The 14,271-nt window shown below is 36.7% G+C and overlaps 1 protein-coding gene and 1 long non-coding RNA gene across 2 annotated transcripts; one reads left to right on the forward strand and one right to left on the reverse strand.

Annotated features, from left to right (window-relative positions):
• Nucleotides 1-1,192: 1,192 nt before the first annotated feature.
• LOC140894585 (uncharacterized) lies at nucleotides 1,193-1,953 on the forward strand. The gene is made up of 3 exons (XR_012153867.1): nucleotides 1,193-1,424; nucleotides 1,558-1,581; nucleotides 1,872-1,953. It is a non-coding gene; the product is annotated as an uncharacterized lncRNA (long non-coding RNA).
• A 10,723-nt stretch (nucleotides 1,954-12,676) lies between these two features.
• LOC140866342 (vacuolar iron transporter homolog 4-like) lies at nucleotides 12,677-13,844 on the reverse strand. Its single transcript, XM_073271317.1, has one exon. It carries the CDS (start codon nucleotides 13,528-13,530, stop codon nucleotides 12,865-12,867), a length of 666 nt encoding a protein of 221 aa, XP_073127418.1. The 5' UTR covers nucleotides 13,531-13,844; the 3' UTR covers nucleotides 12,677-12,864.
• Nucleotides 13,845-14,271: the final 427 nt, after the last annotated feature.

Consider the following 14,271-nt stretch of genomic DNA (forward strand, 5'->3'; position numbering starts at 1 on the left):
GTCTTTTTCAAGTCATGGAGCAAATCAACTACAATTCCTACAAACTAGATGTTTCAGGTGAGTATAATGTGAGTACTAAATTTAATGTTTCTGACTTATCTTTGTTTGATGTAGGAGATGAGAGTTATTTGATGACAAATCCTTTTCAAGAAAGGGAGGATGATGCGATCATGGATAGCTCGCATGTGGATCAGGTGGCAAGGAGAGTTCGATATCCTTTGGAGTTGCCACGTGAACCAATTACGAGGATCCGAGCTAATAAATTCAAGAAAGCACGTCAAATATTGATGTTAAATTATCAAGATGGAATTGGAGTACTTGAAGATTAGTTTGGAAGTTGTCTATGCGTTATTAGAGTATTAGGAGATGAAAGAAGTGAAGGAAATAATTTTGGGACAGAAGACGTCTCGCCCGAGCGCAACATTATGCCGCTCGAGCGAGCCTCATAAAAAAATTTGGGCAGAGACTTTCTCGCTCGAGCGAGCCTAGGAGAAAATACGGGACAGAGAGTTTTCCGCTCGAGCATGGGTTTCGTCCGCTCGAGCGAGCTGAATTTTCCGAGAAAAACACACACTTCGGCGTGGTTGTGTGTGTGCGTGGTTTTTGATAAGTTTTGCCTAAATTAAGTATTTAGTCGTGCTAGGAAGCTTTTTAGATGATATTTTTGATATCTTTAGGCAATATTTTGCTATATCTTTTATTTTTTATTGTAAATTATAAATAAAATGTTTATTTTTCATTAAAAAAAATTCAGATTCAGTTTATACACAATATTGAAATGCTCTCAAGAATTTTCTTCAAAGCTTTGCTTTGATATTCAAATCAAACTCCTCAAAGTTTAATCACTTTGAAACGTTTGTCAGTTGATTTTCTTTGAAAATTGACAGATACAAGTTATCTGAAGGTTTTCCTTGACTTCAATTGTTTCGTGATCTCTATTGTTGTAAGGACCCGATTTTACTCTATTAATTAATTTGTGTGTTAAAAATATGTATTTATAAATATCGGTTTATAGACGATATTAAATTGCATATTTGATTTATAAATCACACAGGAGTTGAAATAACTCAAACCGGGTCAAGTTTTAACCCCGGATGAATAAAATAAGACACACATTAAACCAATACATATCTAATTACTATATACGGATATATATTCTATTTCTCTCTCCTCGGTATTCATCATCGTCATCTTCTCAGCTTTCCCGATTCCTTGTTCTTTTCTTTTCCAAAATTTTCCTATCGCTTCAAATCGCCGTAACTTTTCCGTCGGTTATCGATTTTCGAAAGTAAATATAGTTCCGGAATCCTCGCGACGAGAGCTATCTTTCGGTACCCATATTTCATATTTTTATTGAAATTTCCGAAAACCCGTCGCACCAGCCGCCGTCGTTCGCCGCCGCCGATCGTCGCCGGAGTTTAGGGGTAGGTTGTGTTAGTTGTTTAACCCTTTAATTCCAAGCTTTGAGGTATAATTTTGAATTTAGGGTTTCGAATTTTGGGTATTTCGATTCAATTGACATCCGATAATTGATATTTGATTTATTATTGTTTGTAGGTATTATATCGAAGTCGATTGAAGGTATTCGATATTTTTCAGAATTTATTTGGGATTTATTTCGAATTTCCAGATTTTTTATATTGGGGATTTTCGAATTTAAGTGTTGATTATTCATTAATTGAGTGTTTAGATGCTCTAGAAAATATAAATGCGAATTTTCGAAATTTGTAGGAATTTTCGGAAAATTCAGATTGTTCTACTTGGGGTATTTTGACTTTTAGAGTCGTATATTTGATATTTGGTCATTGATAGGATGTTTTAATATTAAATATGAATTTTAGGATTTATGAGCAATTTTTCTGGAATTACAGATTCTGAAAATTTGGGATTGGAATATCCGAGAAATACTTGAGATATTTCTGTGGTAATTAAGTGTCGGTTGAGGTACGTATGAGCTGTTTATATTATGACGCCTATAATGGCATGTAATGATATTAAGTATTTTGTAATGAGTGATAATGTGTTTTATGTGCTTACGTGGATTATATGATTTCATTCACTCATTTACAAGTTTACATAGCACGTTGAGCCTTGAATCCTTTGATTGCTATTGATATTGATCTCTTGAGATGTATTGAGTCATCATGGAGCGAGTGACATTGTTTTAGTGCACTCCTGAGATAGCATGAGGCACGGACAGGTAGCTCCTGTTGCCCTCCGATGCTACGTACGACACTCCTGATGACAGCATGAGGCTGGACGGGTCTCTCCTGTCACCCTCCGATGCTACGTGTATGGATTAGCAGTGATGATTCGAGGTCTGCTGCGTTCCTGGCACGGGTGGCCACTGTGTTTATTGTGATACGATTATTTGGACTCCTTTTGGTATCCCTTATTTCATTGATACCTGTCACGCATTACATTGCATTTCATTGCATTGTACTTGATTTTATTCATGTCAGTTATATTTGTCGTAATTTTTATAGTTCGTCGTACTGAGGTCCGACCCTTGTTTTCTTTTTATGTTGTGGTTGTTTGTGATTCTATAGCAGGTTATCCAGGGGGATTTGACGCATCTGGTGGAGCGTCATCTAGTGGTACCCAGTGAGGCGAGCGTGGAGTCGAGTTCCCAAATATATGTATATATATCAGTTTAGCAAGTTTTATATTTGCCGGGGTGATATCCTGTGTATCTGTATAAATAGTTTTGGACCTTGTTTTGAATTGTTATTTGTGTGATCGAGCCTTGCCGGCTCTGCATGTGTTTAGTCCTGGCCAGTGCGGCTATAGGTTTGTAAATTGGAGTTGTGACTCTATTTTCGAGTATATATTGCTGGTTGTGTTGTACAGGTTTTTGGGATGTCCTATTTACGAATAGGTCATGCCGAAATTTCTGTAGGCCCAAACGCAAATTTTTAACTCGTTTTCGCTGTTTATATTAATTAATCCTGGTTGTTTGATCATTAAATATTAAATCAGGACACGGGCCCTTTCATTTGGTATCAGAGCATATACTGGGATATGCTCGAATTAGAGTCTAGGACACTCGAGTTTAGACACTACCAAAATGGTTGCGTATGTGTGTGACTACTTGTTCTTACGTGACTTACTTGTGGTATTTATTTTTGAACGTATTTGTTAGAACCAGTAGTTCTTGGCTTTAAAATTAGTTTATGAATTCATATTAGAACTCTGAGTTCCTATCATAGTTTTCTGTTTGTTAAGTTATTTTTGCCTGTATTTAAATCCTTGTGTCTTGTAGAATGGCACCAGGAGGAAGAGGTAGAAAAGGGAAGGAAGTTGTAGAAGAGTCTGCAGCGGAAAATGTTAGAAATCTTGATGATATTGTCAGGGGAAGACGTGGTCGACCAGCTGTTCAGCCTCCGAAAGATGTGGAATTAGAGATGGAACAACAACCACGGGTGAATCCTGACAAAGGAAAAGCGATTCAGGCTGAGGCTGATCCAGTAGCCCAATTGACTGAGAAAATGGGAGGAATACGATTAATAATTTCTCAATTTCAGGAGTTGCGTCCGCAAAAGTTCTTTGGCAATGAAGGAAGTGAGAAAGCTGCTAGTTGGTTGAAAAGTCTCAACAATATGTTTAATGGACTAGAATATCCTGATGACATTCGACTGAAGTTAGTTCCTTTTCAGATGAAAGACCGAGCGCAACTGTGGTGGGAAACGACAGCAGAAACACTTTCGAATTCTGGTGAAAAGATCACATGGGAAGTATTTTGTAAGCAGTTTGCACAAGAATATGCACCACCATCTTATTATTCTGCTAAAGAAGATGAATTTAATCTGTTGGTGCAAGACAATAAAACTGTTGCTGAGTATGCTTCTCAATTTTCTGCTCTTTTGCCTTATGTCCCACATGTTGCAAAGAATGATCGATCAAAGCTTTCACATTTTCTGAAGGGGCTTACACGAACGATCCATACGTTGGTAACTACTGGAACTCCATCTACTTATATAAAAGCAGTAGAAAAGGCCAAGAAAATTGAAGCAAGTCTACTCAGGGGTGAACCACAATCAATCCCAGCATCTGTTCCTCAAGGAGCTGGAAGCAGTTCACAGACACCAATGGGTTTACCTTCATATCAGCCTACGCAATTTTCTCAGCAAGCAAAAAGGCCTTGGTTTAAAGCTAGAGGGAAGCCATTTAAAAAGAAACCACAGTCTAGTTCCTCCAGTTCCAGTGGTAGTCGTGGTGGAAGTTCAGTTGGATCGTCTGGGAGAGTGTACTGTGACAGATGTGGTGGTAATCATTTGAGTGCACATTGTACAAGATTTCCAGGAACTTGTTATACTTGTGGGCAGGCTGGACATTCGTCTCGAGTATGTCCAAATGCTGGAAGACAGCAATTTCAGCCACAACAGTTTGGCCAGTTTCCTGGACGACCATCATTCAGACCATATGCTCCTGTACCACAGTTTGCTCCTACACAGCCTTATATTCCAGTACAGTCCACTCAGCAGCCTAGGTATCCATCTCCTCAGAGTCAGCAGCGTTTTCCAGGTCCACAGCAGGCTCAAGTCCATGCTATGACTCAGGATCAGGCACAAGATGCACCTGGGGGAGTTATTGCAGGTATTTGTTATATTTTTGAGTATCCTGCACGTATCTTGATAGACACAGGAGCATCTCATTCATTTTTATCTGTTACATTTGCTGATGAGCATGAAATTGCTTTTACCCCGTTATTGGATACTGTGTCTGTTGCTACTCCTGCTGGTGTTTTCTTGATGTCTAATGAGATAGTTTTGAATTGTGTGATTAGATTTGAGGATAAGATAATGATAACCAATCTAATCAAACTAGCTATGTCTGATTTTGACTGTATCTTGGGTATGGATACACTGATGAATTATAGAGCTACTGTTGATTGTTTTCATGGCATTGTGAGATTTAGACCGTATTATGGCAATAAGTGGAATTTTTATGGTAGTGATTCACAATCTCGCATTCCATTAGTATCGGCAATGGAAATGTTTAGATTATTGTCGATAGGAAATGAAGGATTTATGATTTATGCTCTAGATGCGACGAAGGAAGAGAAATTGAAAGTTTCAGATATTCCTGTCGTTAAGGATTTTCCTGATGTATTTCCTGATGAGATTCCGGGTTTTCCGCCTCAAAGGGAAATAGATCTTAGCATTGAATTAATGCCAGGGACAAGTCCTATTTTTCGAGCCCCATATCGATTAGCTCCGGCAGAATTGAAAGAACTCAAGACGCAATTGCAAGATTTGCTGGAAAAAGGTTATATTAGACCAAGTGTATCACCTTGGGGTGCTCCAGTCTTGTTTGTGAAGAAGAAAGACGGAACGATGAGAATGTGCATCGATTATCGGCAATTGAATCAGGCTACTGTGAAGAATAAGTATCCTTTGCCATGAATTGATGACTTGTTTGATCAGTTGCAGGGTACATCTGTATATTCTAAAATTGATCTTCGTTCCGGATATCATCAACTTCGAGTTCGAGAGGAAGATGTTTCCAAGACAGCATTTCGAACGCGTTACGGACATTATGAATTCTTAGTTGTGCCTTTCGGGTTGACTAATGCTCCAGCGGTTTTTATGGATTTAATGAATCGTGTGTTTCGGGAATTCATAGATCGATTTGTTATCGTTTTCATTGATGACATTTTGATTTATTCTAAGTCAAGAAAGGAGCATAAAGAACATTTGACATTAGTACTTCAGAAACTCAGAACATCACAATTATATGCTAAGTTTTCGAAGTGTGAATTTTGGCTGGACAGAGTATTATTTCTAGGACATGTGATATCAGCACAAGGAGTATCTGTCGATCCTAGTAAAATTGAAGCTGTTCTTAATTGGTCCAGACCAACCAATGTCTCTGAGATTCGTAGTTTTTTGGGTTTGGCTGGATATTATAGGCGTTTCATCAAGGGATTTTCTGAAATAGCTAGGCCTATGACTATATTAACGCAAAAAGATCGACGTTTTGTGTGGACTGAGGAATGTGAAGCTAGTTTTCAGACTTTGAAAGAGAAATTGACTACGGCTCCAGTACTAGCATTACCTTCAGGCTCAGGTGGATTTGTTGTCTGTACAGATGCTTCTTTGAATGGACTGGGTTGTGTTTTGATGCAAAATGGACGCGTGATTGCGTATGCATCTCGTCAATTGAAACCACATGAGACTCGTTATCCAGTTCATGATTTAGAATTGGCTGCCATTGTGCATGCATTGAAAATATGGCGTCATTATCAGTACGGTGAGCAGTTTGTGATTTATTCCGATCATAAGAGTCTGAAATATTTATTCACACAGTCTGATTTGAATATGAGACAACGTCGATGGTTGGAACTGCTTAAGGATTTTGACTGTGATATTCAATACCAGCCAGGAAACGTGAATCAAGTTGCAGATGCTTTGAGCAGAAAAGTTCATACTAAGATGTTGGCATCTTTAACTATTTCTAAAGTTCATGAGCATTTGAGAACTTCAGGATGGACTTATCGAGCTAAAGGTAATCATTTCATAGTTTCATCTATTCAAGTTGAACCACGAATAATTTCAAAAATCAAAGCAGCACAAAAGACTGATCCATATATTCATTACTTGAAAGAATTAACTTCAGCTGGTCAGTCAGGGAAATTTCTTGTTGCTTCTGATGGATGTTTGCGTTATAATGGTAGACTTGTGGTTCCGAATTTGATAGATTTGAAAGACGATATACTACGAGAAGCTCATTGTAGTCGACATAGTGTACATCCTGTAATTAGAAAGATGTATCATATCTTGAAAGCCCATTACTGGTGGGAAGGTATGAAGAATGATATTTCTGATTTTGTGGCTAAGTGTTTGACGTGTCAACAAGTTAAGGCTGAAAGAATGAGACCAGGTGGTATGTTACTTAGTCTTGAAGTACCACAGTGGAATTGGGAACACATTACTATGGATTTCGTGACACACCTACCTCGATCTAATCGTGGTTGTGATGCCATTTGGGTTATTGTGGATAGATTGTCTAAATCTGCCCATTTTATTCCATATGATCGTACGTGGACATATACGAAAATGGCAAAAATGTACATTGATCAGATAGTGTGATTGCATGGTGTGCCAGTTACTATAGTATCAGACCGTGATCCCAGATTTACTTCTAAGTTTTGGTCTAGTTTGCAATCAGCTTTGGGTTCTAAATTGGCCATGAGTACTGCCTATCATCCACAGACAGATGGTCAATCTGAAAGGACTATTCAGACACTTGAAGATTTATTACGAGCTGTTGTGATGGATTTTAGTGGTGGTTGGCAAGAATCTTTAGCTTTGGTGGAATTCTCTTACAATAACAGTTACCAAGTATCTATCGGGATGGCACCATTTGAAGCCTTGTATGGCAGAAAATGTAGATCTCCGATATGTTGGGAAGAAGTAGGAGAACGACAATTGTCAGGACCAGAGTTTATTCAAGAGATGAAAGAAAAAGTTGACCTGATCAGGAAAAGAATGAAAGCAGCCCAGGATCGTCAAGCCAGCTATGCTAATAACAGACGTAGACCTTTAGAATTTCAGGTTGGCGATTTTGTTTTCTTGAAAGTATCACCATTTCGTGGTACTATGAGATTTGGGCGTAAAGGGAAATTAGCTCCTCGTTATATCGGTCCATACGAGATTGTTGAGAAGATTGGTATTTTAGCGTATCGTTTGAACTTGCCGCAGAGTTTGTCTGTGATACATGATGTATTTCACGTATCTATGCTGCGAAAGTATGAACCAGATCCTTCTCATATCTTGAGGGTTGTTGATGTGGAGTTGGATAGTTCCCTTAGCTATGTTGAATATCCAGTGCAGATTCTTGATCGTAAAGAAAAGCAACTGAGGAACAAGACGATTCCTTTGGTTATGGTGGAATAGAGTAGACATGGGAGAGAAGAAGCTACATTGGAATTGGAGTCTCGAATGCATCAAGAATGACCTCATTTGTTTGACAATGTCATGAATTATGCCATGTACTCTAATTTTCCTATGTACTATCAGTGGTAGATGTTTAACCACTTTGTATATAAGTTTGATGTGTGTTTAATTTCGAGGACGAAATCTTCTTTTTAGAGGGGGAGAAATGTAAGGACCCGATTTTACTCTATTAATTAATTTGTGTGTTAAAAATATGTATTTATAAATATTGGTTTATAGACGATATTAAATTGCATATTTGATTTATAAATCACACAGGAGTTGAAATAACTCAAACCGGGTCAAGTTTTAACCCCGAATGAATAAAATAAGACACACATTAAACCAATACATATCTAATTACTATATACGGATGTATATTCTATTTCTCTCTCCTCGGTATTCATCATCGTCATCTTCTCAGCTTTCCCGATTCCTTGTTCTTTTCTTTTCCAAAATTTTCCTATCGCTTCAAATCGCCGTAACTTTTCCGTCGGTTATCAATTTTCGAAAGTAAATATAGTTCCGGAATCCTCGCGACGAGAGCTATCTTTCGGTACCCATATTTCATATTTTTATTGAAATTTCCGAAACCCGTCGCACCAGCCGCCGTCGTTCGCCGCCGTTCGCCGCCGCCGATCGTCGCCGGAGTTTAGGGGTAGGATGTGTTAGTTGTTTAACCCTTTAATTCCAAGCTTTGAGGTATAATTTTGAATTTAGGGTTTCGAATTTTGGGTATTTCGATTCAATTGACATCCGATAATTGATATTTGATTTATTATTGTTTGTAGGTATTATATCGAAGTCGATTGAAGGTATTCGATATTTTTCAGAATTTATTTGGGATTTATTTCGAATTTCCAGATTTTTTATATTGGGGATTTTCGAATTTAAGTGTTGATTATTCATTAATTGAGTGTTTAGATGCTCTAGAAAATATAAATGCGAATTTTCGAAATTTGTAGGAATTTTCGGAAAATTCAGATTGTTCTACTTGGGGTATTTTGACTTTTAGAGTCGTATATTTGATATTTGGTCATTGATAGGATGTTTTAATATTAAATATAAATTTTAGGATTTATGAGCAATTTTTCTGGAATTACAGATTCTGAAAATTTGGGATTGGAATATCCGAGAAATACTTGAGATATTTCTGTGGTAATTAAGTGTCGGTTGAGGTACGTATGAGCTGTTTATATTACGACGCCTATAATGGCATGTAATGATATTAAGTATTTTGTAATGAGTGATAATGTGTTTTATGTGCTTACGTGGATTATATGATTTCATTCACTCATTTACAAGTTTACATAGCACGTTGAGCCTTGACTCCTTTGATTGCTATTGATATTGATCTCTTGAGATGTATTGAGTCATCATGGAGCGAGTGACATTGTTTTAGTGCACTCCTGAGATAGCATGAGGCACGGACAGGTAGCTCCTGTTGCCCTCCGATGCTACGTACGACACTCCTGATGACAACATGAGGCTGGACGGGTCGCTCCTGTCACCCTCCGATGCTACGTGTACGGATTAGCAGTGATGATTCGAGGTCTGCTGCGTTCCTGGCACGGGTGGCCACTGAGTTTATTGTGATACGATTATTTGGACTCCTTTTGATATCCCTTATTTCATTGATACCTGTCACGCATTACATTGCATTTCATTGCATTGTACTTGATTTTATTCATGTCAGTTATATTTGTCGTAATTTTTATAGTTCGTCGTACTGGGGTCCGACCCCTGTTTTCTTTTTATGCTGTGGTTGTTTGTGATTCTATAGCAGGTTATCCAGGGGGATTTGACGCATCTGGTGGAGCGTCATCTAGTGGTACTCAGTGAGGCGAGCGTGGAGTCGAGTTCCCAGATATATGTATATATATATCAGTTTAGCGAGTTTTATATTTGCCGGGGTGATGCCCTGTGTATCTGTATAAATAGTTTTGGACCTTGTTTTGAATTGTTATTTGTGTGATCGAGCCTTGCCGGCTCTGCATGTATTTAGTCCTGGCCAGTGCGGCTATAGGTTTGTAAATTGGAGTTGTGACTCTATTTTCGAGTATATATTGCTGGTTGTGTTGTACAGGTTTTTGGGATGTCCTATTTACGAATAGGTCATGCCGAAATTTTTGTAGGCCCAAACGCAAATTTTTAACTCGTTTTCGCTGTTTACATTAATTAATCCTGGTTGTTTGATCATTAAATATTAAATCAGGACACGAGCCCTTTCAATTGTTAATCGATTTTTCGATTAAAGGTGGATATCCAAAATTTATCCTTTTGTTTTGTTTTCTGTGTTTGTCTGTCAGAATTACTTGTTTCAAAGATTGGGAAAAAAACATTATTGAATCTTTGATTATTGATCTGAGGATGCGATTTATTTAAAATCATGTTTGCTTATCATTCTCATAAGGATTCATATCAATATAGCAGTGATGATTACAAACAACATCTTTATAAATATGTAACCTGATGTCTTCAATAGAATAATATTGTTTAATTCGATGCAACTTTGCATATGGATTGTTTTTTTCAATATATTCATAAATGCTACCAGTACAATTAACTAATCAGTACTATCAACATTAATTATAACATGCAGCCTATTATACATGCATGAAATTCATTGTCATTGTCCCATAAATAGAGTTATAAATGAGTTTGACATCGATCTTTAACAACATGTGGCAAACTCGAAAGGTATAAACAACCTTCACGATTTGAGGATGCAAGTTCTCTATCAAACATAATAATGAAAGATGTAAATGAAAACAAATATTATTGCATAAGTGAATAATATGACGAAACACAATTGTCATTGGAGATTCACAATCTGTGAAAAAAACCATAAAACTTGATTGTATAACTGAATCGTCTAATCTAATTTTACCAGTTGTGTCACAATAAATGAGGGAGGTTCAAAATTGGCACAACCTAGGTGTAAAAAACTAATCTCTAGTAGGTAACTCCGATTTTCTTTCTTGTATGATAACTGCATTTTTTTTCTTTGATTCTGGCATTTCTGTAGAGCTTTATATTAGGGGTTTTTTAAAAATATATATATATAATTTTTTAGATGTGTTGTTATTTGGTTGGATTTTGTGTTCTTGTTTATCGATTCTTTTCTTACCTTGGCATCAAGATTTTTTTTATAATTAGTTTCGATTTTGTCAATTAGGGTTTTTTTATATTTTTTATTTTTATGAAAAGATTGAGTAGTAAATTAAATTAATATTTATGGGAGCTGATGTGTGACACCCGAGGCTGATTATAAGATGGCATAGAGTGATCACCAATGCCAAGAAGTTACACGGACAAGGAGCAGCTTTTGGTAGCTAGGCTTCTAAGCGAAGGAAGACATGAATGAACCGATCTCTATCGAAATGAGATGGATTCTTAGACTATGTTTGTATGAGACTGCACTATTGAGGAGAGCTAAAAAGATTTGATAGATATTTTTTTAATAGATATTATTGATTTCAAGAATGTGAATATTTTTTTTAGGAGCTCAAAGTTAAGCATTTTTGACTGGGGCAATTCTGGGTTGAGTGACTCCCTTGAAAGTTTCTTAGGGTGTCTGCGTGTAAGTGAGGACATAAGCAGATAAGCACGTTGGAAAGACTTGTCTTGGTACAGCGGGGACACTCGTTGAATTTGGGGCGTTACATGATGTTAATTAAAGTTTCCAATTTTTTTTTTGTTTCAGGTTATTTAGAATTTTCGATTCCGTAATATACAAGTCTTCTTTATTTGAGTAGTAAATTAATCACGTAATGCTCCGAATAAATTTTAATTGTGTCACTTTATGGTTAACATAGGAGAAAACATACATTGCTTTTGTTGAGTGCATACTTGGTGTTTGGTAGTATTCGAAATAAGCACATATTCAGGTAAACAAATTCAGTGGCACTAGTCACAATTCTTACTTGAGCAAAGACGACAAAAAGATTTTAATTTTAACTCGTATATGGATAGACAACAATCTACAGTTGGTTCCTCTACATCATTTGTAAGTTGTGCATCTTACTTCAACACAAATTTTAATTGATCTAAAAAATGATGAATTGATCAGTTGATAGCCAAGTTTCACTGGATCAAAAAATTTCTGTCATTGAAATAACTTATTTGACTAATTATCATGACTAATTAAGGTGCGTGTGCTACAGATTTAAAATCACGGGAGGTTATTAGCTCAAAAACATTTCACGGAGGATATTTAACAAACCTGAGATTTCATGGGCCGGGGGTAATATATTCATGAATTTCTCCTTCATTTTGAGATTTGAACATCAATACGAATATTGACACATAAGAGCATAAAAAAGCATATAAACATTCGGGAAAAAAAGACATATTAGATAAGTGATTACAGATTTTTCTTCAACAAATTTATTAAGAAAAAATCCATAATAACTTATTTTTAATTAGAGGTTACAAACACTACCTTAGAAACATATTTTTCTGTCTGTAAACCTTTGTTTTCTTGTAGTGAGTACTTAAAAGAAAGATCAAGTAATCTGCATTCTTAGTGCATATATAGTATTAGCACGTCTGCTTAAACCTCCAAATTTAAGATCATATCTTACAAATTTAGGTTTAACTTTTGACCATATCATTATATTGTTTGAAAAACTGAAATGAAAATGAATTTAGAGTGGAAAAGAATCTGGAATCAAGAATTTTAATTTGTATTTTGGGAAGTGGAATATGTAATAATATTATTAATCTTAGCACAATCTTCATTTATAGATAAACATTACAAAGTTTAAATTAAATCTTTCTTTTCTAATTTAATTTAACAATGCTTAATTAATAGAACCCAAACTTTATTTCAAATCATATAAATAGAAGCACATGCACATGCATGCATGATACATATAAAAACATGACATCAATAGAGCCAATCATATTCATCACACATTTGCAATCACATTTGCAGGCCACTTGATCCAAGCAACTTAGTAAGACCAAAAGTAATACCCATAGCCATCCACCCTCCCACAAGAACCCTAACACAAGACTTTACCACCTTGGTCCGCCCCAAAACCGCCCCGATGCCACCGAACCCGACCAAAGCCACCGTGGTGGCACCAACCACCACCCAGAGCCTCACTATGTGTTCTTCTATGAACGCGGCCCCGAGCAACGGGAAAACAGCCCCCAAAGAAAACGCTAGAGCGGATGCCAAGGCTGCCTGAAAAGGGTTCGGAAGATTTTCTTTATCTTCTTTACTCAAAACAGCATTATTTTCCACCGCTCTCTTCTCTCTTTTCATCTGTGCCACCTCAATATCTAGCTGAGAATACACGGAAACAAATTCTCCGATTGCCATGCTACAAGCACCGGCAAATAGTCCTGCAAAGCCGGTGAGGATCATGGCTTTTACGTCCGTTTTAACCGCTCCAACTCCCATCATTAATGATGCAATGGATACCAGCCCATCATTGGCTCCAAGAACAGCAGCTCGAAGCCATTGTGCCCTTTGCGAGAAGTCGAAGTCCTCTTTCGATTCATGGAGATTAATGTTGCATGGGGTTTGATGATCAGCATTGTCTTTAACAATCGTCATTTGCACTTGGTTTGGAGCAGCCATTATCAATATTAATGAAAGAGATGCTTAGTTTATGATATTTAATTTTGTGGTGTCAAGTAATTTTGTTGTTGGTGATACAAAGGCAGCATGGATACAGAGGATATATATAGAGGAGAAAAGGGAAATTGTGATGGAGGAATATGAAAATATTAGTAGTGTATATAGCACAAGCCTAGGTTTTTTTTAAAAAAATTATATATATGTTTGCCAAAAGTATGAAATCTTAGGCAGCCACTTCAGGTGGAGCGAAGATTTAACATAAAGATTTGTCGTAATTTGACTGGAAGATGATAAATCAATGTTCAAGATTCAATATTTTGTTTAATCATGAAAAGTTTAAGACAAGATTTCGAGTCGAAAGACACAAATATAACAAACACCTCCAATCCACGGACGTTCAATTTTCCTGGTTTTGCGTAAATTCAGTTTCTAACTCAAAATGCATGATTGTGAGGTTGGGAAATATATTTTTTTAGGAAAATAATTAGTAATTTAACATTATTTTCCCGTTTGTAGGGGAAGATATACGTACATCTGGACCTGCAGGAAAGTGGTTTGCTGGTGTGGGAAGCACTTGTAAAAAATAGATACAGAAATTGGTGTAATGTATATAAAATAAGGAGTGTGTTCTCCACACAAAAAAGTAGTAAGAAATGGGATTAATTTATTTAAGGGAGTGTGGATTACACACAAAACCCACAAGTTTCCGATATCTTTTCAATTCCACTCGACCAAATCGAT

This window comes from Henckelia pumila, chromosome 4, assembly GCF_033568475.1.
Source record: "Henckelia pumila isolate YLH828 chromosome 4, ASM3356847v2, whole genome shotgun sequence".
Lineage (NCBI taxonomy): Eukaryota > Viridiplantae > Streptophyta > Magnoliopsida > Lamiales > Gesneriaceae > Henckelia > Henckelia pumila.

What these genes read in the sequence shown, in the direction of transcription:
- LOC140866342 (XM_073271317.1), bottom strand. Translation starts at nt 13,530, where the DNA reads ATGGCTGCTCCAAACCAAGTGCAAATGACGATTGTTAAAGACAATGCT.